This window comes from Notothenia rossii (genome assembly GCF_949606895.1).
Source record: "Notothenia rossii genome assembly, chromosome: 10".
NCBI lineage: Eukaryota > Metazoa > Chordata > Actinopteri > Perciformes > Nototheniidae > Notothenia > Notothenia rossii.
In genome coordinates this window covers 21,998,641-22,025,887 of record NC_136908.1, presented here as the reverse complement: position 1 = coordinate 22,025,887, position 27,247 = coordinate 21,998,641, and the positions used below count along the sequence as shown (strand labels likewise).

Here is a 27,247-nt window from a genome sequence, read left to right as displayed (position 1 = left end):
ACAACTTACTGCAAGTTGTCGTCTTAAGTGAACATCCCTTTGTTTGCAAAAAGTGCAACATAAAGGGGTTTTCTTTAATGATATTAATTGGAGGACAGCTACAACAGAAACGTTTTGAAAACAGTTAATTATATTGCAAGATATTACTTAAAATGTGGTTTAGCTTTGGTTTAGGAGAATGGTTTCAAACCCAGATATTTCAATAGCTGGCCAATGTATAACTAAATCACTGCAGAGAGTAGAAATGTTGCTAAATGCTCCTTCTATGTCAAAGGGTGTACTTGTAAAAATGGACTTTTACGAGATATTTGTGATGTTTAATTGCAAAAGTGTATTTCAGGCTTTGTATGACTGATTATGAAAAAATGTTGATACCGAAGGCTACAAGGCAGCATCAGTTGAGTGTTCCTGCAAAGGGCTGCAACCAGGCCACAGGGTGGGGGTCAATTCAGTTTACACTCAGGAGGTGGTGTTTTAGTTAGAACTTAGCTAAATATTTAAATCGTGTTACTCTAATATGAAATATCAACCATATTATCCAATCAAGTTCCTATCTTATAAGACAAGCACATAATGGATTATTGAATAAGTTATAAATGATCTCTATAAAAAATTCTAACAAAGTCACATTTTGTGCGCAGCATATATTTTAGAGGCTTTAAGGAGAAAATAAAGCTTTGTGCGCGTGACATTTTGAATTGAAACCTATACACATGTCCTAAATCTGACTTTTGGACTAACAAACTGAACTCTGAATGCACTTTTGGACCAGTTGCGTTGGCAAGTTGAATTCAACCCTGGTTGAAGACAAGTTGGAGGAGGAGGGAAAGAGGAAAGAGCACATCTGATAGCTTCAGTTCCCCTTTCCTCCATCTCTCTTTTAGCTATAACTATATACTATTTGACAAACTAGAAAAATAAATGTATTATGTATTATCAATCCATTTACTTCAACAAAAGCACATAATGTCTGTAAATGGTAATCCTATGGTTGTCTTTTCATTCTCAGTGATTGATTATCATCTCTTGGTTTAATGAGATTGTAACTCCTTGAGTTTTAATATCACGTTGCTGGTGTTTCTATGATCGTAATGGTTATTGCAGGGTATTTATACATTTTGAAATATTTTTCTTTTTGTAATTTTTTTATATTCCTGTTTTAAATTGTCTTTATCTTGCTTATGTACACTAAAGTCAGTGGTGTTATGTGGAACGCATGTGCACAATGTGAGAGGGTGATCATGTGTAAATTCTCTATTTTATTATGTCATCACATTTATCTGTATAGGGAGAGTTGACTGAGCGTGCATGCTCTTTTTCAGCAACACTCTGCTTCACCTCGCATTTACTTTCACATTTTCAATGGCAACCGCCCATTAGTCGCTGGTAATTGAGTTGCTTCCCTGGAACAACTGGGCGCTACGTGCCTTGCTCATCGGTACATTGCTAGTTGTCATATACTGTGAATGTTATTTTGTGTTTTACTGTTGGGAAATTATTTTCTTACTTATTTTTTGAAAATCAATTGTCTTTCTTGTCCTACTGTAGTTAATTACTCTTCTCTATTTCCACGCCTACTTTATCTTTAATTTGACATTTTCCCGAGCTTTTCTTTTCTTTTTTCTCTAAACATTACCAACGTAGCCTAATAATCAGTGTTTTTTAATGTTCCGACCAGTGTATAAGTGTTGGCGATAGAATGTATATTAATCCATTTATTTTAGTGGTGGTATGTATTGATATTGTTATATTGTTTCAGAGTTCCTACACCTGTAACTTTGGGCTATAAAGGCTTCACGCCTGCCTGTGACAAATTGTCAGTAGCCTAAGTGCTGGGACAGTGGGCTAAATGTGGTCTGTGTTGGTGTTGTCAGTGGTGTTTACATGCTAAACAAATGAGAAAAACAAAAAGCATCAGCATGATGCTTCTGAGATATGTGAAATGTAAGGAAAAAATTACTTAAAGTGTCGAAATCTTTTTTTTTTACCTTTTGTAAAGTATATTTAAAAGTGGAGGTTCTGTTTCTCTGTTTTAAGTTCATATCCTGATGTGAAAAAAAGCCATTTTAAAAGCCACCAGCTCCTTTTCCCAACACTTTGGCCACTGACAAGAGTCAGACCTGAAACTCTTCAAATTGATAACTGGTATATTTCAAATCAGCAGACCGGTACATTTAAAGGACCATAAGGAAAAGAGGAAGCAATACAAAATACTGATCCTCACTAGTAACTACAAAAAATACAAAAAGGTATATATACATATATAAAAATATATAGATATATTCATTAAAGTTCTATTTGAAAATGTGGTTTTGTCAAGTGAATTATTGAGTGAAAAAAATGAAATACAGCTTTGATTTTTTGATGCACCATAAACTCCAAGGTGTCTGTCCACCAAGCAGACCCATATGACCATTACAAGAATGATTCATTCTGGTCTGTCAAATACAGTGGTCCTGTCCATGGTTTATAAAGAAGTTGACCAATGGTTTTAACTAATGCAGATTTGAGTGAGTTTTACTTGGTCGAAGACTTAAGCGATTGTAGGCCATACTGTTGGTGTCTCAGTCGGGTTCTAGGTCCAACAGCTCTCAGACTTTTGTTGAGACTGGACTGAGTTGTAGACGTGGCTCCAGTCCAAATGTCAAAAATAATAACGTGCTATGTTATTTACAACTTTTTTTCTTTTGAATACTAAAGTAATAAACATGAAAGAGAATTCATAAGGACAGCAACGGCAAATGTTTCGAATGGCCCAAGGGTGCATTGCCTTAAATGTTGCGGCCGCATGAAATCATGGGTAGGTATTATCTCTTTTCCTTTGGTAAATGATGTCAGGTATTGGGGGAAAATCAGGACCCAAATGCAGAATGAGGAGAAGGTACAAGGTGTAACAAAAAGTGAGCTTTAATTTAAAAAAAGCTTTTGACGATGAACAAATAAATCCATAAATGTGTAGCAAGAGGAATATCCAGACCAGAAAAACCAACAGGAACCAACATGTAGGGTGACAACAAAAACGATCGGACATGGAGCACAGGGGAAGACAAGGCTAAATACACAGAAGGGTAATCACAGGACAAGACACAGCTGGGCAGGGGAGGCAGAAACAAAAGGGCAACAGGTGAACACAATGAGACAATCAGACACAGGAGGGCAAACACAGGAAGGAAGACAAGACACAGGGAGAACAGAACTTCAAAATAAAACCATGACTAGACACAAAACTAAAATCATGACAAATGATGGTTCATTGGACCCTAGCCGTTTCTCAAAGTCGAGGACGCTTCCTTGGTAGGACATGTCCTTCCGAGTCAGGTCCTTCAGTGGCTAGGCAAGAATCCTTCCTAGCATTCGTAGAATGAAGAATGGAACAGGCTAGCAAGTGTGCAGGTGTGGGTCATATGCAAGGCCCCACCTTATTGAGCACAATTTGTTTTTGAAGACTCATAACTGATTTGCTAAGATCGAAGATGGACACGTTTTTGTTTTTGTCTTTTATCCATTAATTATTTGAGATGGAGGAAGAGATAGAGCGGGAGTATCGTCGGCGTCTGTCTGCTCGGAGGAGGAGGATGTTCTAGTTAAATAAGTCTTCCTGCTTGCCTTCGGCAGGAGTTTTATTCTCTAATTTAAATCAAGTAAATGAAGCATCCATAATTACTCCATAGTTAGTTTGTGAGTTGTCATGATGGTTTAAATCACCCTTGGTAGACACCCCTTTCTATTCTCTCTATTTCATGCTTCCCGCACAATAAGCAAGCAACAATTTTCTCCCGTGTCAATTTTGTATATATAGTTTGTGCATGTTTGTAGTCGTTCTAACACCTATCGATGCGGAGAAAATGTATGATCACATTTAAAAAAAAAGTTTAATAATGTATACCCGCACACAAGCAAATTGCAAATTTGAAAAACATAACCATTAGCAATTAATAAATGTCAAGTAAACAGAAACTGCCCTCTATTCTTTATGTTGTGCAGGCCCATCATTACTGCATTATTTATGCCACCTGCCAGTCTGTGGAAAGCCTTCCTGCCTTCCCTTCTTTAGCCTTGTTAGTTCTAGGTCCTAGGCCAATCGGATCTCTGCATGCTCACAGCCTGATCACCTCATTACTCTCAGCTGAGCTTCTGTCCAGCAACACTTCATCCCCTCGTCAGATTAGTTTGTATTTAAGTCCTGTTCAGTCTTTTTGGAATGTTTGGCTCACAGTCTCCTGTATTTGGGTCCACCTTCTCCACTCTCCATGACACTAGGAAGTTTACGAATCTACAAAGATAAATGAATGTCACTGTATTGACCCTCCCTTTTATATGGTCTTTACTTCAGAAAAAGAGTCATGTAAATGGTTGAAGATAGTTGCTGTTTGCTAGTGTCAACATGTCAACACTGGCAAGCATGAAGTGGCGGAAGATGGATGTTACGTCAAATCCGTTTTTGTGCATGGCTTGTAGACGTATTATCCTTCAACCTTTTCTACTGACAGTTATAATTAACAAACAACCATTGCTTTTACAGAACGATATGTGGATGGATAGATCCATAGATAGATAGTAGCATACTCTGAAAAAGATAATGATAATTTGTCAAATCCGACCTAAATATTGAAACTTTGACAGGCAGTAATTAAGACCTTGCCGTCTCTATTGAGATGTCTTCCTTGGAGAAAAACACAGGGAGGGACTGTCAGCAGCCTAGGGGTAATGTGACAGTTTTTAATCCCGCTGACAATAGAACCGCTGGCAAAGCACACTGAAGATGGTGATGTGTTTGGTTGAAGCCGTGAGGAATGTGATTCGGTGTCAAAGTTTTAATTAGTTGGCCTCTCTTTCTGGAATCGTACAGTATACTCGACCGTATCTGCAGCCTCTGCAGTTCATTGTAACCTTGCAAAGACATACGAACACCAAATATATATATATATATATCTATATATATATATATAGGGAAGCAATTTAACAAGAAACTGATTTAAGGAATTAGGAGAATTATACCAGTTCCTGCAAGAAACTAGAAATATGTTTCCATACTGTTCAGGTAATGATAATTACAGGAACAAATACTTTGAAGATTATCTGTGCCGGTTTGATAAAAATATACAGTTTTTACAAAATACATTTACAAAAAGGACAGGTATTCAACTTGAAGAAAACAGACATCAGACCCCTAGACATGTTGGTCTGACATTAACAAATTGGGTTTCTGTATCATTGAAATTCTAGGGCACATTATCAATCCTGTGATTGGGCTACCTGCGGTTTCAAAAATATGGCAGAGAGACTTTAAAGGTACCCCTATCCAGTGAGACATTAAAATGAGCTGTGTTATGATAGTATTATAAAGATATAATAATGTAAAAAGAGAACAATATATTAAAAGAGTAATATTGTGTATCTAAAACCTTGCCCAAAAGAGTCTTATTCATTGAGAATTTCAAATGGCAGATCATATAACAACATTGTTAATAGCAACAGGTGTTCAAAACATACCAAATTATCCACATTCCCCGTATTTGATATTTTGTGAAGAAAAATTGTAAAATGTGTTTAACTTGTCAAAATGTAAGTAGCTTAAATATATGATGAATGTTATACCAGAATCTCAAATTGAGGACCCGAGGGTGCCTCTTTGTTAAAGACGGATCAAGCATTTTACAAGCTGTATTATACAATACTTTATAAGAGGCTCATGTTCTCTCTAGAGAAAAGAAAAGCCCCTTGTGGAAGATACAAATTGATTCTGTAAGTCCAGGCCATGTCAGGATCAAGCCTATGTATTTTCAACATTTATAAAATAAATCAAGAATCCTGACAAAAGCTGAACTGTTGAGATGCAAATTAATATATTGGTTTCTATATTGATGAACATTTGAATTTCATAAAGGTTGTTGGGTCTAGATCAAGAGATCTAGATACAACATGGTGTACTGCCTTGCTGTGAAATGTGTTCTTCTTGCAATAGTTAAACTTTTGTCAAAATTCAAACAATGTCAATTATTCTTCTTCTGTAAATTGTAAGACTCTAAAACCATGACATTTTCATAATGGTATTTCTGTTCGAGTTATTATCTCAATTTTTTGAATATGGAACGAGGGTGCTGAGTCAGGGAATGAAAACACTAATGGGCATGGAAACAATGAAGAAAAAGTCAAAGAGAAAAAATAATTTCTTGGTGTTTGCAATGGGTCAGCTACCTTTGATGGATTAATGGAGCGCATCTGGGTATTATAATAATCCATTGCCCACAACACGGACAAAGAATGGCTTGGTGGATACAAGGGAACAAATAATTACATTTTTCCCAGAACCTCCATCAAATCATGACCAATGTGACCGTGTGACCAATTTCAAGAATAAGATGATAGCCCAATATAGTTTAACCCTTCACAGCAGTCTACACCGGCATTCCGCCATGGTGCACTTGGCTCTCCTGTGTTATTATGTCTAAAGCTATAATCCCTGTTGTCACACACAGTAAAATATGATAATACCGCCTTGTGTCAGCTTTCATGAGTCAACAGGGGTCTGCCACCTGTGAAGACATGCTGCATTGCAATTTCCTCTCCTCATTCAGCCTGATGCTCGCTGTCTGGCTGTCTCCCCTATAGGGCTCTTTGCTGGTAAAGAGCGCATGCCTGCAGTCTCTGATAACAGCTCCAGGCATGCTGACAGACGTCCTACAGTACGCCACTGGGGAGGTCTGTCAGTCAAGATTACTGTCTCATTTGCTCTTGTGCTCAAATCCTTCCTCACTCAGAGAGTGACATCCCACTACAGGAAGCCCGAGCTTTCTAACCTAACACTGACTTTCATGGAAATTTAAACACACATTGAATTGAATATTGAATAGTGATGGTTCGTACTCTACTAATATATTATACCCTATATACCAAATCTTAGAATATCTGTTGTTATTATTAGAATATTGAATTCAACCTGAAACTGCAGGAACTAGGCTAATCTAGGATTTGACGTTTGATGTTTTGTTTTTACTAGAACATGACATTAACTGATAAATACAATCATAAAATCCAATACTTTTATAGTGCTATTGTTGGTTTTATTTCCTTTTGTTTAAACTTGTCTCACCAGAAACAATCAAGGTAAATGGTAGTGGCATTCTTTGTCATACGGATTCCTTTCTCAACAAAGATATACAGTAAATTAATATTGCACTTTAAAAAGTCAAACACCTATGAATTTTAAACTACAAAAAATAATCCAGAGAGACTCATATTGTATGATTCCATCAACAAACTTTGTATTTGTTATTATCTTCCGTCTGAAGTGTGTGTGTTTAGGGGAGTGGCATTGGAGAGAAGCCTGAAGCTTGTTCAGGCCTCAGTTAATTTTAATGTAGTACGACATGGGTTGTGTATCGAGACTGATACAAACTACTGCAAAAAAACAATGGATAAAGTCTAAAATTAGCATACATATTAGAAAAATACAAATATAGAGTCTCATTGTGGGGATTATCTGCAATTTATGTAGGTGGTCCCCACCAGTGTTGGGTGTGTAACACGTTACAAAAGTAACGGAGTTACAGTAATCTATTACTTTTTGCTGTAACGAAGTAATGTAACGCATTACTAATGAAATGTGGGTAATATGTTACCCGTTACAATGCTCAGTAACGCAGTTATAACACATTTTAACCCGAAATTAAATGGTATTTTGTTTTTTAAGAATGTACTAACATCGCGAGACATTCCGACATCAGAGACAAATTGTGCGGGTAGATTAGTAAACCTGGTGTTTACCCTACGGGCTTCGCGTCGTGATCTTCGGGGGTCCATAGGCATGCATTGCACCCCCAGTTGAATGTTATGCAACCTCTATTCAAAAAAGAGAACGGAGCGAAAAATACAAAGAAAAAATTGTGTCATGTGCGCGCGACCTGCTCCGCAGCGCGTGCATCATTTCCGAAAATGCTAACACAGCAGTGACACACATCTGTGGATAATCAAATACGAAAATGGTTAAAGCAACCATTACTAAACTCCAGCAACACTGCATCTACTGCAGACAGTAGCAACAGGTCGGATGGGGACATCACGTTACCCTCCGTTGTGGACACTAGCTTACTCCCGCCTCACTCGCCGCCCTCGCCCCCGGAGCAGCAGTCCGCAGGTGCCTGGATACCACTGCCTGCCCAGGTATATCTAAACAAGTACCCGCCTGGGGTTAGGCGGTCATTTTGCAGCTCGTGGTATAAAAATAGACAATGGCTAGAATATTAATGTAAAATAGTGCCATATTCTGCCATGCCTGTAGAAATGTTGGGTCAAAAATAATGCATAGTACAGATGCCTTCACCACGAATGGTTACAAAAAGATCTCATATCCCAAACTTATCAACGAGCTAATGTTGCAGCTGAAATATTCTCCAGGTCACAAAGTCAACCTCACATGATGATGTGAACCAGTTTTCAAGCACAGTAAATATTTTCTTCCCAGAGTATATGATGGGACCAAGGTGATGTTTAGTACATGGTTTTAATAATACTTTTGCTTTTCAATGTTTGCCATTTCAAACCATGAGCTGGTTCAAATCATATTTGCCTTGATTTACAATATGTTCTCATTTGTTTTATCAGTACAGCTTTGAAGGTTTTGTGCTTTTCCTTGCCATAGTCCACTTTGGACTATATGAAATATTTGAGGACTGCACTTTAACCCACTTGAAATGTTCTAACTTGCTTGGTTTCAAAACATAACAAAGGCCATAATCTGTTCATTGGGGACCATCTATGCTATTTTTCATTGCTGTTGCCAGCCACTATTGCTCATGTAAACCTACTACTGCTGCGCCCCCTGTAATCTCAGATGCACCCTGAGTCATTTTTTTCTTGAACCGGGCATGTACACGGCCATATACTAAACAAATTACAGAGCCCATTCCGTGCCCTGTTATTGTTTACTTCCTGTCTGCCTTCTTCTGGTGATTTATCTGACGTCCAGCGCTCCGTCTTTTAACCTCTTTTCCTTTCTCTTTCTTGATCCTCCTTAGCAACCTTCATTATAGTCCTTGACAGCGGTCTGTACTGTATTAACAACGTGTCACATGTTAAGAATTTACAATCAGAATCGAGTATTCAACTAAGCCGTGTAATACAAGTTGTTAGTAGCCTTAAGGGCCTACACAGTTGTTATGCTATACCACATTGCCTTTCACTGGATGTATAATGAGCTGCACTAAACTACATTTTAGCATTTAAAATACCTAGCCATTCTTTTGCGGTTATTTTGGTGAAAGTAACTCAAAAGTAACTAAAGTAGTGTAACTCATTACATTTCAGAGACAGTAATATTGTAATGCAACTTATTACTTCCAAAAGACAGTAATAAATAATATGTAATATAACAATGTAACTTGCCCAACACTGGTCCCCACAAGATTTACATTTAGGGTAACGCATGCAGTGGCCTGGGTTTTTGTGATCATCCAGGAAATTGAAGTACACACAATGTCATGGAAAGTTTCATTCATTCAAGTACCATCAAGCCTTACGTGAAATTGCATGAAGATTATTAGAAGAAGGATAGTTTAATTAAAACCACAGAGAGTATTAACACGTACTGTGTCAATATAATGTACTATTCTTGCCTTTTATTGTATATCTGTGGTTAGAGCCATAGTTATTTATAAACACATCTGATGACACATGAAGCTGTATTTGTAGGTGCAATAAAGTCTGATTCAATACTTATGTTTCTTAAAATCTACGATGGTTGTCTAGACATGTGTGGAACTCTTGATATCTTAGTTGAATGTGTTGTGGATACTGCCAAAGTGTGTAGTGTAGTGTAGTGTAGTGTAGTGTAGTGTGTTGGAGCTGGACTCTGCTCTGTTTGAGTTGGACCTTTTAAATATCCGCCTGGCTTTGTCTTCACTGTCGAGTGACAAGTAAGGAGTGGCCAGGCCAAGTAATGTCTCCCACACACTTCTGTTTTGAGTTTAAGCCATTAGAGCTGCAAATATGTAAGGGCTTAATATCAGTTTCCGTTGAGTACACTCTTCTCTTGTCGGGTTGTTGGAAGAGTGTATTTTCTTTCCGGTGGATTGAATGATGTTGACAGCAAATTATTTTTGGTGGTCCTGCTGATGTCCAGGTCTGAGAACCAACAGTCAATAGTGTAAGCAGTGATTATAAAAGCCTAACCTAAAATAACTAAATTAATGTTTTTAAACCATGCTTCTGTGCAGAAGTCACCTGAGATTGAATGTTAGTTAGCAGCTAAAGTAAATGTCTGGCGATCAGCACCTTCCGTATATTTTTTCTCTATCTGGTATTTCAAACATGTTGCAAAAAGAAAATGAACGATACCACCCCATTGCCAATGATGATCATCTTATTTCTGAACATAGAGATCTTGATTTGGTATGGTTTAAGAAATACTGGGTTTTGGCAAATATGGCAGCTGTTACAAATTTCAACAAGATATGTTTCCGCCCCTGGCTCTTTGGTTTTTGTGCAACAGTTTACAGGAAATGTGTTGATGTTGAGACATATAGATGGGGTTAGGTTAGGATGTTAGCAGGTAAAGGGAGTTGAAAACAACGGTAAAACACGTAGACATTCAGAACAATACATTGTATGAAGCTTGACTGATGTATTTCCTTGGTGCCATCAAAAAGAGACAAGATGACTGATATAAAATGGCCGACGCAGTGACAGTTTGGGGCAGTAAGCCAGTTTTTTGTAGGCGCTCTACTTAGCACACGATCAGTGTCCGATTATCCCCAGAGTTTCTTAGGCAGCACATCAAAATGAGTGACAGGGGCTGTGACTAAAAACCAACCTAACACGCGGGGGAGGAGGAGGCAGGTTTTGTATCACAAGTTGTAGCTTTCTGTGCTCACTCAGATCCATTTCAGGAGGATTGATTCTCTGCGGTGGCTTGGATAACGCTGGGAATGTATCACGTAAAGGTTCAGTTGAAAGCAGGTTTAGATTGTGCTACCACTGTGAACATGATCAGGGTGTTTCTTTAGTGTTGTACCCTCCTGCAAACACAGAAAAGACATAATGTGTGTGAATGAAAATAAGTGTACACATACATGTTTGAACAAGTGAATTTGAGAGTGTTTTCTGTGCACAGCATGTCTCCAGGTTTGTGTTTCTTCTTCCATGTCAGTCCTATTGGCCACGGTCTATATTTAACCAGGAGGTTGCAGCCAAAACAGCATGGGAGACGCTTCAGAGAGACGTGAGCCTGGAAGGAGGTCAGCATTGTGACTGAGATGTGCAGTGAGCAAGATAATGAGAACCAAACCAATAGTTTGTGGAGGGAGAGGGGGGCAGAAATCCTGAGTGAAAGCAATCTAAACACAGTTTGTAACTCTTGTATATTAAAAAGTTGACCGATGAAATTATTGATTGATGATATCACATACCTGTGATCTATTCTTTCATGTTGCCTTCAGATGCTGTCGGAAATATCAGAACTATGAACATTCAAAGAAAGTAAAGGGCCCTGCCAGTGGTCTGGCAGTCTAACTATGTACTGTATCGTATAACGGCATTTAACATGCTAGCCTATTGCAACATCCCAAGTTCAAATTTAGCCTGGACCTTTGTTGTACGTCATAGGCCCTTTTCCCTCCTCTTATTTCCTGATGCCCTCCACAGTTCTTATAGTAGAAAATGTACTTCCTTGAGAACGTTAATATGAGTGTACTATGACCATGAAGTTGCTGAGATATGAATGTTTTTGGCGTGAAGTAGATGACCATTGTTATAGACGAGTGGTTTCGAGTGTGTCGCAGATGTGTGAGTGAAGAAAAAAAATTGGAAAAGAAAAAACTCTAACTTTTATTTTGAAGGCCGGATTTTCTAACGCTGTGCATGCAGTAGGCGTTGGACTGGAAGTACGGAGACCATAAACGGTATTGAAAACTTCTGTCACGTAGTGATCATCTTCTCAATAAAACATCTTTGCTGATGTTTTTTCGAGTCTTCTGGCCAATCGGAATCAAGATTGATGCCGGAAGTCCCCACGGAGAATAACTTTGCGGTAGAACTATTCTTTATACATCAATAGGCGCTTTCACACCAAGTACTTCGCCGTACTTAGTTCGCAGTACTTAGTTCATATGAACTCTTTAGTTCCCGAAGCGTTCAAACCGTAATAAGTTCCTGAGGGAAGATTACGCAAATGATGCCGCTGACGTCACTTCTTCTTCTTCGGGTTTACTTGCAGGTCGCAAAGAACTTCACGGCGTATACTGCCGGCCGAAGTCTCCGGCTGGAAGTTGGGAACTGGCTTCAATAGAAGCTGCTGGGACTCCCAGCAGCTTCTACTGAAGCTTTCCGAGTAAATCGCCAGAACGCCGACACCTCCTCATCACTCCACCTCTCCCATGTTTTTTTTTTGCGTTTCCATATGTTAGTCTCTCTCCGTTGGTGCACTGGGCTAATGCTAATGCTAATAATGCTAATGCCAGCAAATACAATGGCGGCTTCACAAAACTTTTCCGAGTTTCACGGGACGTGGTTTGCAATTTGCCCAGCTAATCAGAAATAGGAACCTTTTTCTACCCCAGGAAAGGGGGGAAAAGTTCTCATGAACTAAGTTCTAGTTCCAGATTTTTTCGGTGTGAACGCAAAATCCCAGGAACTATCGGAACTAAAAGGGGTAAGGTACCGGTGTGAAAGCGCCTCATGGGTATAACTTCAGATCAAAATGAACACCTAATGAAATATGACCCCCGGTTTGATGATTGATGGTCACAGAACAATGGGAGCTATCTACCCTTACCCACAATTTAAAGTAATTCACACAGACTCTCTCCTCCCTACTCTTCTCTCTTTGTGGAGCAGCAAGTTCAGCTGTCATAATAAAGTGAAAAACAAACAATGGCATACAATATTATTAATAAGCAGTGTTGTGCTCGTTACTGAAAACCAGTAACTAGTTACCATTACTAGTTACTTCATTTCAAAAGTAACTCAGTCACTTTACTGATTACTTACACCCAGAAGTAAAGCGTTACTGTGAACAGTAACGCATTAGTTACTTAAAAAAAGGACTCCCATTAATGCCCTTATAGCCTTCATTTCAGTACTGTTATTGCATTAGAGAATAATACAATCTGTTGATCAAGAAATAGCAATAGAAATAGTAGAAATATCCTGCATGTGTTCTACAACATACCGTGCAATGGCTTTATCAACTTTTCCCTGGCTAGCAGTCCCTCGGTTAAAATCCAGCTGCTGTTGCTTAGGTGGAGGTGGAGTGGCGTTGGATGATTCTGGGTCTGTTGTCTTAGCTAGGCTACTAGCTTCGTCCCAGCATGTTCTTTCTGCAGATGTTTCAACATATTTGAATTGCTGTTTTGGGCAGCAGATAGGATCTTTGACCCGCCAAGACACAACTTACATTTAACTAAAACGTTCTTTTCTTTGTGCTCGACAAAAGTGAAATAGTGAGAATATCTCCAGGCGGAGAAACTCGACTTGAGCTCCTCCGCCGCCATGATAGTCTTGTTAGTAAACACACAAACACGCCCACAGCGCGTCTCCGCATGTGACACAGGAAGTATCTAAGTACATTTACTCAAGTACTGTACTTAAGTACAGTTCTCATCTCTGTTCGCCTCGCTGTTGGCGCCGCTCACCAACGTCTGGGAGCCGAGACTATATAAAAAAAAGAACAGAGTAACGCACCATGTAGTAACGGTAACTGAGTTACTGAATTTAAAAAATAACGCGTTAGAGTACTAGTTACTGCCAAAAATAACGGCGTTACAGTAATAGTTAGTCCCAACACTGTTAATAAGTCGGGTAGTAATAGATTTATTTATTTTCTTCTCAGAGTGTACCAGAATGCGTAGTTTATATTTTAGTATTTCTAAAAAGTACTTCACTTTCATTAATATTGTATGCTGAAAAGCGTATATATTTCAGCACGATTTTTTTGTTGAATAGATTTGAGTGGTTCAAATTTCGGGTCGCGATTTCTTGACAAAGGAAAAAGTGGGTCCTGAGGCCTGACCAGTTGAGAACCACTGTTATAGACAATTCTTTATTAGTGTATTTAATCACGGTTTAAAATGAAATGGGTAGTTTGTTTGGAACGTACTGTAGTAGCTTCATTTAAAATGCATATGGTAATAATAAAATGCATAATCTATTTGTATAATATAGGCAGTGCATGGGTTGTAAGTGAGCCTGTGTGACAGAGTTATGGTACACACAACATGTATTATCCACCTTTTTAGTTTCCTTATTCCATTTAGCCTGATTTAATACAAAGAAAATAGCAACATTGAGTGTACTTCAAAACCCGGGCCAGTCTGAGCCAGGTTGGCGTTATATAAAAATGTTGTTGTGTCTGAATTTAAACTGATTTGTACTGTACCGTCTTTGTAAAGTAGACACAAACAGCAGCCTACTAGGTGTACATCTGGTGTATTTTTTACATCCTGCCACCCTACATATACTTTTTTGGGCTTTATACTTTCTAGTTCCCTATTACATGGATTACACAATACTGATTTTTACAAATAACAGTGCATCGCCTTTTGTATAGCTCAGAACAGTGTATGAGAAACAGCCAAAATACAACATGTAGCTTGTTAGCATAGTGTTTTATCACAAGGTCTAAAGTGTGATGGTTCATAAAAACAGCTAGGATGCAGGAACTGTAAGCTGCGAACGTGTTGGGAGTGCAGAATAAGGGAGAAATGGAACCTGAGAGAGGATGACATTAATTATTCATGTCGTGTTTAATAATAAAATGAAGTCATTCATACTCAATCGATTCAGATCAAAAAAAGTCACAGAGGCAGTTCACCTTCCATTCAGGCACGGAGAAGCTCTTTGTTCTAACATAAATCACTGAAGAAAAAACTGAAGGTAAAAAGCCTGCTGCTGCTCACAATATTAGCTGATTTAACACTGTGTTACTTCATCCTTAACATAACTCTTCTTTCATGAAGACAGTGAATATATGAAGTAGGGTGCAATAAGTAGAAATTCAAAAAAAGTTAGCATTTTGAAAAAGGACTTGAATGAACTTACAGTACATTTCCTCCAAACCCTGTAACTTGGAAAGTAGCTGTCTCCATTTTGGGGAACAGGAAGGACTTCAACAATATTTAATCAATGTATGGGCAACAGTGATCCACAATGACTATGACAAAGAAACTAATCTAACCAAGAATATTGTAATGACAAGACAGACAGCAGGTGTTCTGAGCACGTCACTGAACCTACCAAATCTCCCATGAACATGATATTGATTCCTTTTTAGCTCACATAAAAAGCAATCTCTTTGCTATGACGTCTTTGGGAAACCCCCTCGCCCCTCTGAGCCTCCCTCCTTAGAAACCAACACAGTCTCACCCCCTTATAGTCCAATAGCGACGCTTGGTCGGGGTCCTTTGACGTGCAGTTGTGACGCGCCGAGTCTCCTTCAGCATCATATACGGACGCAAAGAGCTTTCAACTGATTGCAATGTATTCCCATCGGCGGCGGTATTTGATGCTCAGGGAAGCACCGCATCGGTCTATGTCGGCGGCAGTTAAAGGCAATGTGAGCGTCCATTCCCATTGGATAACGGAGGATTTTACACCCGGAAGTAAGTACTCTCTTTACTGTCAATTGATTTTAAAGTGGTATCTGTACTACTCATCAACTCAAACACGCCAGATTATCCTTGTTAATTGCACAACATTGATTGATTTAAATTGCGTGCAATGCTTTTGTATTTTTCCCCTTCGATTCGGAGAAACAAATCTGTTTTCTGAGTTTAGGATTGCCGAAGACACTACCCATAATCCTCAGCTATCGTTCCGCTTTGCTCGACAAACCCCGTGATTAGTCCTCAAGCTCTGTGATTGGTTGACCTCCAACTGCATTCCATATGAAAAGACCGTTTCGGAAAAGATAAAATCATACTTTATTCAGCGGTGCTTGCTTTACTCTTTGAAAGTCATCACATGAATGCATTGTAATAAATGGTGTGGCTGCATTAAATATTACACATCTGTCGTAGTTCTTAATTTATCTACAGAGATCGGGCTTCAGAATAGACCGGAAACTATTCTTTTACCGTTCTGTTTTTATTTCAAAATAAAGTTAGTTGTAATAATTTGTTTTGATATTATTGTTTTTTATTAACTACTAGACCGCTGGGTCATGTTAAGACCATCTTTTTGCTGTGGTTTATTTCCATCGCTTTTGTGTTACAAATTTCAAAACAATAACAGAATATATCCGTCGTAAACTAAACCGGAAACAGCAGTATATTTTATTGTGTTAACACTGTAAACTTGACAGCTTTAACCCAAACCACCTACTGGTTAAAGCACGTTCTTACACGTTTAGAGTAATTGCAATGCAGGTAGATTGTGTTGCTTTATAATGACTGTTTTTTAAAAATGCCTTTTTCTTAATGTATTTCATTTTTGTAAAGCACTTTGAATTGCCTTGTGTTGAAGGTGCTATATAAATAAACTTGCTTGCCTTGCCTTGCCTTGCCTAAGGTCTGTTGCATGTTTTGTTGCATGTGTTATATTTGATGAAAACATTTAAATATTAAGAGTACATACAAAATAGGGGGAAAGTAGAAGGTCAATGATATAAATATAGAATAGAAAATATCAAGAAGATACTGTAAATTATATCTACAATAAAACAGTTAAGTGCCGGATGTACAAAGATATTAATAGGAGGATGTGCAAAACAGACAAACTAATTAGGCTTTATTTAAACAGTAAAGAATACTTTAAGTTAAGGTCTTCTTTTAAATACATGTAAGCAAAAAGCTTAGGGGGTATCTATCTACAGATAAATATTAAGCCTGACAAAGTACTTAAAATCTAATATATTGCATGGTTTGTTTTGGGACTTGACAATCTACTTTCCTGCAATGTTAACTATGTTTAAGCACTTGTTTTAACCAATATTATACATATTTATTATACGATTATAAGATGTATGTAGATAGAATAAGAAATGTGCAGAATATGACAGTTTAATGATGGAGGTACACGCATATTGATAGATGTCTCGTAATGCACTGTTGAGGAACCTGCGACCCAATTTTCATTCATTGCATAACTACACTGTAGTTGTGTATATGATATGCCAATAAACCTTAGAAAATCTTGAAAGCTTGAAAGGGATGTGCAAAATAGCAATTATATACAGTTCTTAATTAACTATTAGTAGAGAATAACGAGTAATGAATATGCTTTATAAGGATCTGCAGATACATTTGTTTAGTCTTTTCAAGCACCCACTATCAAATATCTCGCCTGATTGTTGGCACTTAACAATCAACTTCACTGAATTTTACTCAGGTGTAACTAAAGTCTGCTTTAAGGGTTGTTTATATTTCACATCATTAATCAGAATCTGCAAAGTCACTAAAATAAATGTAGTGGAGTTAAAATACAAGGCTAACCTTAAAGAAAGCCCTCAGGATTATAAAAGACCCCCATCACCCCAGCCACAAACTGTTCTGTCTGCTGCCGTCCACCAGACTCAGGGACAGTTTCATTCAACAGGCCATAAGACTATTAAACACCTGCAATTTTGAAATCAAATTGTTTTATCGTGTAGCACTGTTTGAGGAGCCTGTGACCTAAGATCGTCGGCTTTCATCGTCATAACTAAGCTGTAGCTATGTAGCATGACCAATACAAGGGGGGGATGGACACGTTCGAGTCCTGTTTTGGATAGTGTGCCGTCGATGGGTTTCATTCCATTTCAAAGTGCTGTTTGACGCTCGGCGTAACCTCCGCGCACTGCCACTCCAACATCCAATCACAGAGCTTGAGGACTAATCACAGGGTTTGTCAAGCAAAGTGCATGGTGTAGTCCTAAGCGATAGCTGAGGATTATGGGTAGTGTAGTGTATTCTGCCATCCTAAAAGCCGAAAACATATTTGTTTCTCCGAATCAAAGGGGAAAAATACAAAAGCATTGTACACAATTTAAACCAATCAATGTTGTGTAATTAACAAGGATAAACTGGTGTTTTTGAGTTGATGAGTAGTGCAGATATCACTGTAAAATCAATCGACAGTAAAGAGAATACTTACTTCCGGGTTTAAAATTCTTCGTTATCCAATGGGAATGGACGCTCACATTGCCTTTAACTGCCGCCGGCATGGACGGATGCGGTGCTTCCCTGAGCATCAAAATACCGCCGCCGATGGGAATATATTGCAATCAGTTGAAAGCTCTTTGCGTCCGTTTATGAAGCTGAAGGAGACTCGGCGCGTCACAACTGCACGCCAAAGGACCCCGACCAAGCGTCGCTATTGGACTATCAGGGAGTGAGACTGTGTTGTACAAACAGAAAGGGCAGATAAAGTGCAACACCACCTCCAGGCCACTAGCTACTGCTGTTCTTCTGAGGGAGACACCTCTGCCAGGGGCTGTAGGGCAGCGCCAGAAGCAGGAAGAGGATCCCACCCACGATTAGCACGCCCCCGGCACAGCCGACACACGACACTGACCAGGAGAGGTTGTGCTGCAGCGGGACCGTGTGGTCGCTGGCCAGGAAGGCAAGGACAGACTGGTGGAAAACAATCAGAGAGAGAAGCACCAGGACACCTGCGGAAGACAAACAATTAGCAACCTCTAGCATTCAAAACAAAAAAGTTCTTGTGTACTAAAATCCCCAAGGTTGCCCTGTTTTGATGCCTTCACTGACCTGACATAATAAAGCAGACAGATGCTGGTTTGAGGAAGAAAATGATTTCTTTACTGAGAGCCATGGTGATGCATATGGCCCCCATCACCATCAGGAAAAGGCTGAACAGGGCCAACATGGCTGCCGCTACGTTCAGATCTGCACGGGAAAGAAGGTAGTGTTGTTATCATAAACTGTTACAATTCTTGTACTGTATAAGGAACATAGAAAACAGAAAGCAATTTTTAGGACGAATAAAGGTATTCAGATTCGGATTCTGATTTGCTGCAACACAATTCAACATAAATCTTGTGCATTGCATTGACCAATCAAATATGTGCCAATGCATATTCCTGGTGGACTCATTTGTATAACAACTGGTAAGCTTGCAATTGTTAAGATAAAAAAAGGTAATAATTCCAAGCTGTAAAATGTGCTAACTATGCTCTGCTCAGTTTTGGTATTTGATCAACTTAAAATCTCTAAGATATATTTTAACTTGACTTCCTTTTATCCTGCTCCTTTTTTCAATATTTTCAGTCTGAAAGTTGCTAAAAACAGATATAATATTTACTGTATGTAAGGATACATTTAAGCATCTCTGTAGATCTACGCATAGAAGAGCATTATGGGTAACCATTGGCCATGGGCGCTCGCAGAGGAGCTGATGCACAAAGCTTCCGAAATGATAACAATCAAAATCAAAATGGGTTGGTCCAATCATATGGAAATACAAAAGAGAATCGCTAACCCTAACCCTGAATGACACTCATGTCAAAAGCTTGCCCTCAGAACTCATGATAATAATAATAATAATAATAATAATAATAATAATATGATGTCAGCTGGTTGTTGACAAGGTCTCCCACATTATTACATTTGTTAAAGTTAATTTATTATACTGTAGTTTTTTTTATACTTTTTTTTTTTTTTCATCGGGTAAGAATGTGTGTCATTTCAATCTTAAAAGAAGATTTAAATAAAGTAAGACACAATAAATTATAACAAATGAAATCCAGCATGACAGCGATGTGGCACCAGCAAACAATGACATTTTAATGTAATCTGTCTTTCTTCATTCAGCGTAGGGTACTGTGGGATCTTCATACATTATAGAGCTGCCAGTGAAATGAGAGGTTAGACGGCAGCTCGGAGACACTTGAACGCAGCGTAGGCGGAATAGATTTCAAACACTCATAGAGCAGACAATGGCCAACCTGAAAGAGTGCAGCGAGGAGGTGAAGGGAGAAGGAGAGAAAATGACAGGGACGGATCGTGGGTGAGACGACAGACAGGGGACTGAAGAGCAAAGAAAGAGCATCAGACGAGGGAAAGGACAAAGAGGGCGCAGGGAGGCAGCAAAAAGGAGAGATGGAGAAGAGGAAAAGGAATAGAGAAAGACGGGAGTGGGCGGAAAGGTTGGACAGTGGATCAAAAAGGCCAAAAGAGCAGCATGACTCACTTTTCCTTGTTGTCTTTTGAAACAGCACAGCATTTTCCCCTGTGGTGAAGAACTTGAAGTAGGTGCAGTTAGATGCTAGAGGGAAGAAGATGCAGGAAAGAAGCAGGTACCATAAACAATCATTGTCAGATAATCTGTAGTTGCAGATAATCTTGATGAACAGCATATTAGCATTCAAGTCACCAATTCTCTCAGCTCTGTTCACTTCTGTTTCATTAATTCTTCATCAAACATAATCAGCCGTGAATCACAATGACTGTCTCAAGGTGACAATCCAACGCTTCCTGCACTAATCGCATTGTGCCGTCCTGTTGATGTGTTACAGTAATTAGACTTTGGCCGCCAAATGGAATGTGACACCTCTATCTGTTCCCCTCACACGTTTGCACAAGCGCAAGCAAAACACACACACACACGTCACTCTTAATTAGTGTGATCAAAGCCACATCCTCAGAGTATTCAAAGGTTGTTTGCTTGCCCTCAACAGCTATCAGTGTTACAGCGTTGAGATGGGCTCTGCACAAATCCTTTTAACAAATATTCAAATCAAATGAGGGGTCTCTGCAACCGGCCTATCAGACAATCATTTGACTTTTCTTTGTACACCTCTTTCTATTAATGGCTCATGTTGTTCTATCGTTGGCCCCTGAGTCATTACCAACCACTCAGAGTGACAAAGTGTAAAATCTCAACTGAATAGTCTGAGGATATTTCACTTTACTGAATAATGTAGCTTAAATTGATTTACTATTAAAACTCAGGTGTTAGACCCAAAAACAGTTACCACTTCGCTGTGAATGAATGTCTAGTGACCACATACGATAATATGTAGATGTTGTCAATCTATACTTCTTTAATTAGGTTAAAAGAACAGCAGCAGGCCTCTTCCAACCAATGATTAGCACTGGTATAATACTAATTTAATGGACTGATCATATCCAACTACAGGACACTATTTCACACATTGAACCACAAAGCCAGTAACCCTCTGAGTCTCTCTGACTTGTTGTAGATGAAAGTGATTGCAAATCAAATGGGTGTCCTGTCTGAAACCTATGATAAACATACACAGATCTCTTGGTGGACATTTCCCAGTGTGACTCTGCTTTTGATGGGTCATTCTTTGAAGGGAAGCTCGAACAGGTGAGTCATGGAAACTGACTAAACTGCAAATTGCTTTAATAATCTCTTTTCACACTGGACTACGCTACAAAATATGACCTGGGGGAATGAGATCATGTTAGTGCTTTTTTTTTTGGTAACTTTTTCAAACTGTTAATCTTTTTCTATAGCTTCTAATTGTATTGATTGTGAAATACCCTTTTCTACTTCTTCTATATTTAAATATGGTTTGTCTTTGTTTTATGATTAGTAAACCTCTTGGCCAGGTCTTCTATCCTTTTCCTCCTTCTATCGGTTTCTGACCTCCATTAAACTAAATGTAAAATAAAGTTTATCAAGAAGCAGAACTTGGACAACTGTGAATACACATACAAAATACTCATCAAGACAAATCACCAAGAAATATGGCTGTCGATCCCCTAGATTACTTCCGAAATCCAAATGCTGTATCCTTTCACTTGACCCATCAAATTTGTGGACTTGCTCTTTCACTCGTGTATCAATGACTCAGTTAGTTAGTCAGTCAGAGCAGTCACTCAGCCATCCATCAATCAGTGAAGCAAGGTTGTTTTCCAGACAGAGAATCAGGTAGACCTCTCATTCATGCTAACTCGTTCCCTCCAACAGAGCAGTCCAAGAAGCCTATAGTTTGACAAACGTCCAGTCAGCCCGCTGGTCTGTCAATCAGATAAGAACTCCACTAAACTATATAAGGTGCTAGAGGTTATAAGATAATTTAGCTTATTTTCAGGATATACAATAAATTGGAGTAAAAGTGAAGCCATGCCACTAAACTGTCAGACACACTCTAATCACTTAAGCTCTGCTCCTTTTGTTTGGAAGCTGATGGATTGAGATACTTGGGCATAAACATCAGATCACCAATTACTGTAACAAGACTTTCGAAATGAATGGTCCAGGCTTACTTAGAACTATTAAAGATGACTTGAGAAGATGGACTTCTTTACCCTTATCGCTGTGGGGAAGGGTGGATGTGTTAAAAATGAATGTCCTACCAAGATTGGCCTATCCTCAATCCCCCCTCACAATATTGGTTTAAAGAAATAAACACTATATTCTCTCAATTCATATGGAAGGATAAGAAAACACGAATCAACCATAAAAAGTTGTCTATGCCGAGGAGAACAGGTGGACTGGGGGTACCCAATTTATACTTATATTATCTCTCATATAATGCCAGATTCCCTATAGTATGGGGTTATGGAGCAACACTGAAAAAAGCTAACTGGGATTGGCTGGAAGGACAAATAATTAAAGAAAACAATAAATCAATATCTTTAAATTCATTATGGTACTGCCCCAATTCCAGTCTGAATAATCCATTAATTCAATTTTCTATCAGTGTGGTTAAATATGTACAAAGGAGGCTAGGGAGACTCAAAAAGATGGATCAAACACTCTCGGGCCTATGCTGGCATGGTTGTGCGGAAGTGGGTATCCTTTTACATTGTCTTTGGTCTTGTCCGGCTGTAAAATCTCTTTGGGACTTAGTTGGAGATACACTCGCTGAGATCCCGCTCAATGGCATAAAATCAAAATGTGCAAGTAAACTCATAGCCCTAGCATGCCTTTCAACTAAACGCCTCGTTCTTATGAACTGGAAAGTCAGAAAGCCCAACTGCTTCAATTTAAATATATGGCTGGAGGACTTCCTAAACATCTTAAGTATGGAAGAAGCTGATTTCTCCCTATTATATTTGGTTAAGCCAGACAACAGGCTTTGGGATAAGATAAGGGCTTTCCTGGACTTAAAACACCTCGGCTGCTAACAATAAATAATTATAATAATATTAATAAATAAATATAAATAAAGATAAATAAGCTATGAAGAACCAGAAAAATAATAGTAATAATAATGAAAGAAGTGAAATTAAATGGGAAATGGATGAATAGGTGAATTAATCAGAAAATGAAGAACTGTGTATGTGTGCATATATATATATATATATATATATATATATATATATATATATACAGTATATATATATTTATTTATTTGACTATTTATCTATTTATTTATCGATTATACATTTTTTTGTTTTATAATAATAATAATAATAATAATGAGGAAACAATAAAGTATATCTATATTGTGAAGCAAATCATGCATAAATACAACGCCATATGCATACATAAATGTAACTCACAATGTAATCCCCCTACCCCCCCCACCCTTCATGTTATTGTCCTGTCCTGTTTGTGATGTGTGTGAGCTATGTCCTTGTCCTTATGTTTTTGTCTTTGAAAATGTCTAATAAAATATAAATGTTTTTTTAAAAAAAAAAGAACTCCATCCCTCACACAGACCAGTCAGCCATCATCAAACTTAGAGAGTCATCAACCCAACTGGTCACTGTTTCTGTGAGTCACCTCCGGGTAGTTCAGCAGGTCCACAGCTCTCTCTATTTGGGTCGATTTCGGACACCCACAAAGACTTTGTGCAGCCCTTCCACAGGCCATAGTGAGCTGTCAGACATGTCTGCAAAAAAGATCAAAGAGGTTTTTCAGCATTCATATTATTTTTACCATCCCTCATGGTGCATCAAGACACCAGTGATTAATTTCTAAGAGGAAACACTGTTTATTTTTGTTTTTGTCCCCATGTCTTTTAACTGCATCAACATGTCAGGTCTGGTTGATAATATAAGGGACAGTTAGTAATCAGCAAATACATTTTTTTAAATTGAAATCTGAGGAAAATTCAGTGAATGAACCTGTTTCCATCCACTACCAGTATTTTAATATTAGGAGTTGGTTCATCAAGCAGTTGCAAATCTTTTGTTGGAAACCATAGAAGAAGAAGATTTTACAAAAAGACGTGATCAAAACAACAATAGTCAAACCTCAAACTGTTAAAAATTATGAATATAAATTTGCTAAAATTGTCATGGGAGCCTATTTGAAGGCGCCAGTCTCAGGACACCTCCACTCTGAGGACACCTCCACTCTCAGGGCAGGAAGCTGTGCATGCTAAGAATTACAAAATAAAATCGCCACTATCAGTATAGGCTACAGCGCCAATTTCCATACAGGAAATGCACGCAAATACACAATAAAATCGTACTGACACTGATTATATACATATGTTTATATATATAAATACGGACACCAATTATTGTTTACTCTCAGTACAGTGCCACTTTCCGAACAGGAAATGCACACTTATACAAAATAAAATCGCACTGACACTTATTATATATATTTATATATATAAACAACGACATCTTGTATTTTAGTTACAGCCGCTAGACCAGGTGTCTTTTTTCCCAAGAGCCCCCCCCCAAATGACTCCTGTTGGAAGTTGCGCCCCCCCCTCCGCAACAGCACTAATTCAAGTTTAAAAGTCTAAAAAATAGCTCAGCGCAAGTTCAATCAGGAAGACCAATATCCTGGTGTTACACGTCACTTCAATACTCTCTCCTCTCTCATTAAGTGATCGGGGGCGTTACTCCCCGGCTAGCAATCATCGCACCCGCTAACCCTTTAAATCTGCTCTTCCCTCTCCGTCAGTTGTCATTCAGGTGTCAACGCGCAACCCTCCTCCACCCCTTCACTTCCTGCCTCCTAATACAGGGCCAAGCTAAAACCTTCTCCCTTCAGACCGGACCGAACTACTTATCACCACCACCAGTGTCTAGACCCCGGGGGTTCATCGGAGCGGTTTTCCCCTCCTGAATGATCATCCTGCAACCGGGGCCTAATCGCCAAACAACATTCCATTTACTTGTTGTAATCCGTCAATCACTATTCCTTCATATTATGTGTCCCTGAAATAAACATGTATTTCATACATCACGTCTCTCCTGATTGAACTATTGTCACAAACTGGATGAATGTCAAGTATTTTGTTAAAGGAGGATGAAAGCGTAATGAAGGAGCACTATTGGAGTGACTTTGATGGTTATTGGACTCAGGATTAATTCATTTGGATTCCGCTGTATGAAGAAATTAAAGGACGACGTAAATGGAAACAATTCACAAAAGGATTAAACTGTTTAAAACACATGCTCAAAGTAAGCCGGATTTTGCCGATGTGTTTATGTGGATTCAAAAGTTGTAAATAACTGTGACAAATATTCCAACTGAAACCGGCATGGACAATGACTATGTTTTAAATATGTGCTTATCCAGAAAAGCCTGGTTTGGACACTTTACGGGCAGAAGAATAATTTATATTAAAGAAATAATTATACATTTCTATCTTTTTATGCCTTTAATAGCTACTAACTTGAATTTTTATTCAAATTAATTTATCAATTATTTTTTATATTTTATTGTAATGTAGAGACAAGGCTTGTAGTGACAATCATGTATTGCGTTAAAATTATGTGTAAAAAAAAAGTCTAAATATGATATTTGGCCTCAAATCATCTGAGGCCTGTGCCCCCCCTGCGATCTTTGGCGCCCCCCAGGTTGGAAACCACTGCGCTAGACAACAGTGGAGGGTTCGAGAAACAACCGTGTTTGCCGGGTGCCGCGCGGCGGAGGTGTGGAGGTTCCAGCCCGGAACCTCCACCCTGCTGCGTGACCTGTGGTGGGACCCCTGAGTCAGCCGGTGCGTCTTGGTCACGCTTAATATCGGCCGGCCTGGGAAGGAAGGGACATGCAGAATGGGGGAAGTCCCCCACCCCAACGCAGTACAGCTCGGAGGAACCGACTGACAGAGCACCGGCACTAGGCCGGGCCGGCGGAGGCCCTCGATTGGGGGGTCGTGTTTGCCATTCGATCAGTGAGAGGATAGGAGAAAAATGCAAAAATTGTCAAAATCCGTTAATATATGGATGAGTGGGGGGGGGGGGGGGGGCTGACACAGGGCCGTGGGGGTCACCCGAGACCGAGCAGTGTCCCCGGTAGAACGAACCGGGTGAAATAGCCAAAAAAAGAATAGAACCGGAGAAAATAGGGGGAAAAGTGGAAAAAATAGGCACTTGTTAGGCAGGCAGAGTCCCCTGTCAACTCCCGTTACATTCCTCCATGTTGTCATTTGAGTGGAAAATGGCTAACCCCTCGATTCCACCGGGTCCGTCTGCATCGCGTCACGGCTGCGCCTCCTGGTCCGGCCTCCTCTCACGTCATACCTACCGGGCGTGTTTCAGAAGCATTTCAGAAGCGGAGCGTCTTGCCTGCCCGCTCGCAGTTTTTGTTGATTTGGGCATATTTCCTGGACAGGCTACTTTGTACAGACAAAGTTAATAATAATTGTAATATTCCAGTTATAAACGACATGAATCAAAGATGTCTTGCTATATTTTAGTGGTAAAAAAAAGAATTCATCATCATAATTATTCTATATATATAATTTACACAGTGCCTGTAAACCGGAGGAGAACGCTGGCATTTCTTTATTTTGGGGATGGCCGGAAGCTCTGACCGGTCCACTTCCTGCCTGGTGCCTCTGCAACACCTCGCGTCGAAAAATAGACTTGATCCTATTTTGAGCGGAGCCCAGCGCCGAGACGCTTCTGGGACGCTTCCGAGCCGTAACGCGGCGAGTCTGGTGGAATAGCACCATTGACTATAGCGGCCGCGATCTTTGCGAACGCCGCGGTGCATCCGTAACGCGGCCGTAATGCGGCCGTAACGCGACGCAGACGGACCCGGTGGAATCTAGGGTTAAGTCAACTTTTACGAGAACCAGTCTGGGGGGGTCAAAAGGGCTTGACCAAGGCCGACCCAAAGTGCATGGTGAGCGGACTCATCACCTCCGTGATGAGTCTCCATTGTAATTTGAAAACTTCCATCAGACGAGTCCTTCGGGGGGCGGGGGAAAAAAACGTGTTCGTCAGAATCGTCACCTCCTGTGCTGAGAGTGCAGGTGTCCTGAGAGTGGAGCCTGCACCGGATCTGTCCTGAGAGTGGAGGCCTGCAGACAGACCCCTCTCAAATTTGTAGCAAAAGAGAAGCCCGTTGTAATGTTTCTATTTGTTGTGTGTATATATATATATATATATATATATATATATATATATATATATATATATAT

The 27,247-nt window shown here is 39.3% G+C and overlaps 1 protein-coding gene and 1 long non-coding RNA gene across 3 annotated transcripts in view; one reads left to right on the top strand and one right to left on the bottom strand.

The window, feature by feature from the left end:
* The window catches only part of LOC307022339, a 165,336-nt gene extending 161,333 nt beyond the window's left edge, over positions 1–4,003 (top strand). The window contains exon 3 of the long non-coding RNA XR_013803362.1: positions 3,985–4,003. This is a non-coding gene — a long non-coding RNA (uncharacterized lncRNA). The remainder of the gene's footprint in view (positions 1–3,984) is intronic.
* A 14,218-nt stretch (positions 4,004–18,221) lies between these two features.
* LOC307021813 (voltage-dependent calcium channel gamma-6 subunit-like) overlaps positions 18,222–27,247 on the bottom strand; it is a 21,400-nt gene continuing 12,374 nt past the window's right edge. For both annotated transcript variants that reach the window (XM_079654279.1, XM_079654280.1), the window contains exons 3-6: positions 23,635–23,743; positions 20,122–20,196; positions 18,681–18,818; positions 18,222–18,580 (exon numbers count right to left, since the gene is read on the bottom strand). In XM_079654279.1, the coding sequence (XP_079510405.1) occupies positions 18,360–18,580; positions 18,681–18,818; positions 20,122–20,196; positions 23,635–23,743 (543 nt within the window). In that variant the 3' untranslated portion in view covers positions 18,222–18,359. The remainder of the gene's footprint in view (positions 18,581–18,680; positions 18,819–20,121; positions 20,197–23,634; positions 23,744–27,247) is intronic.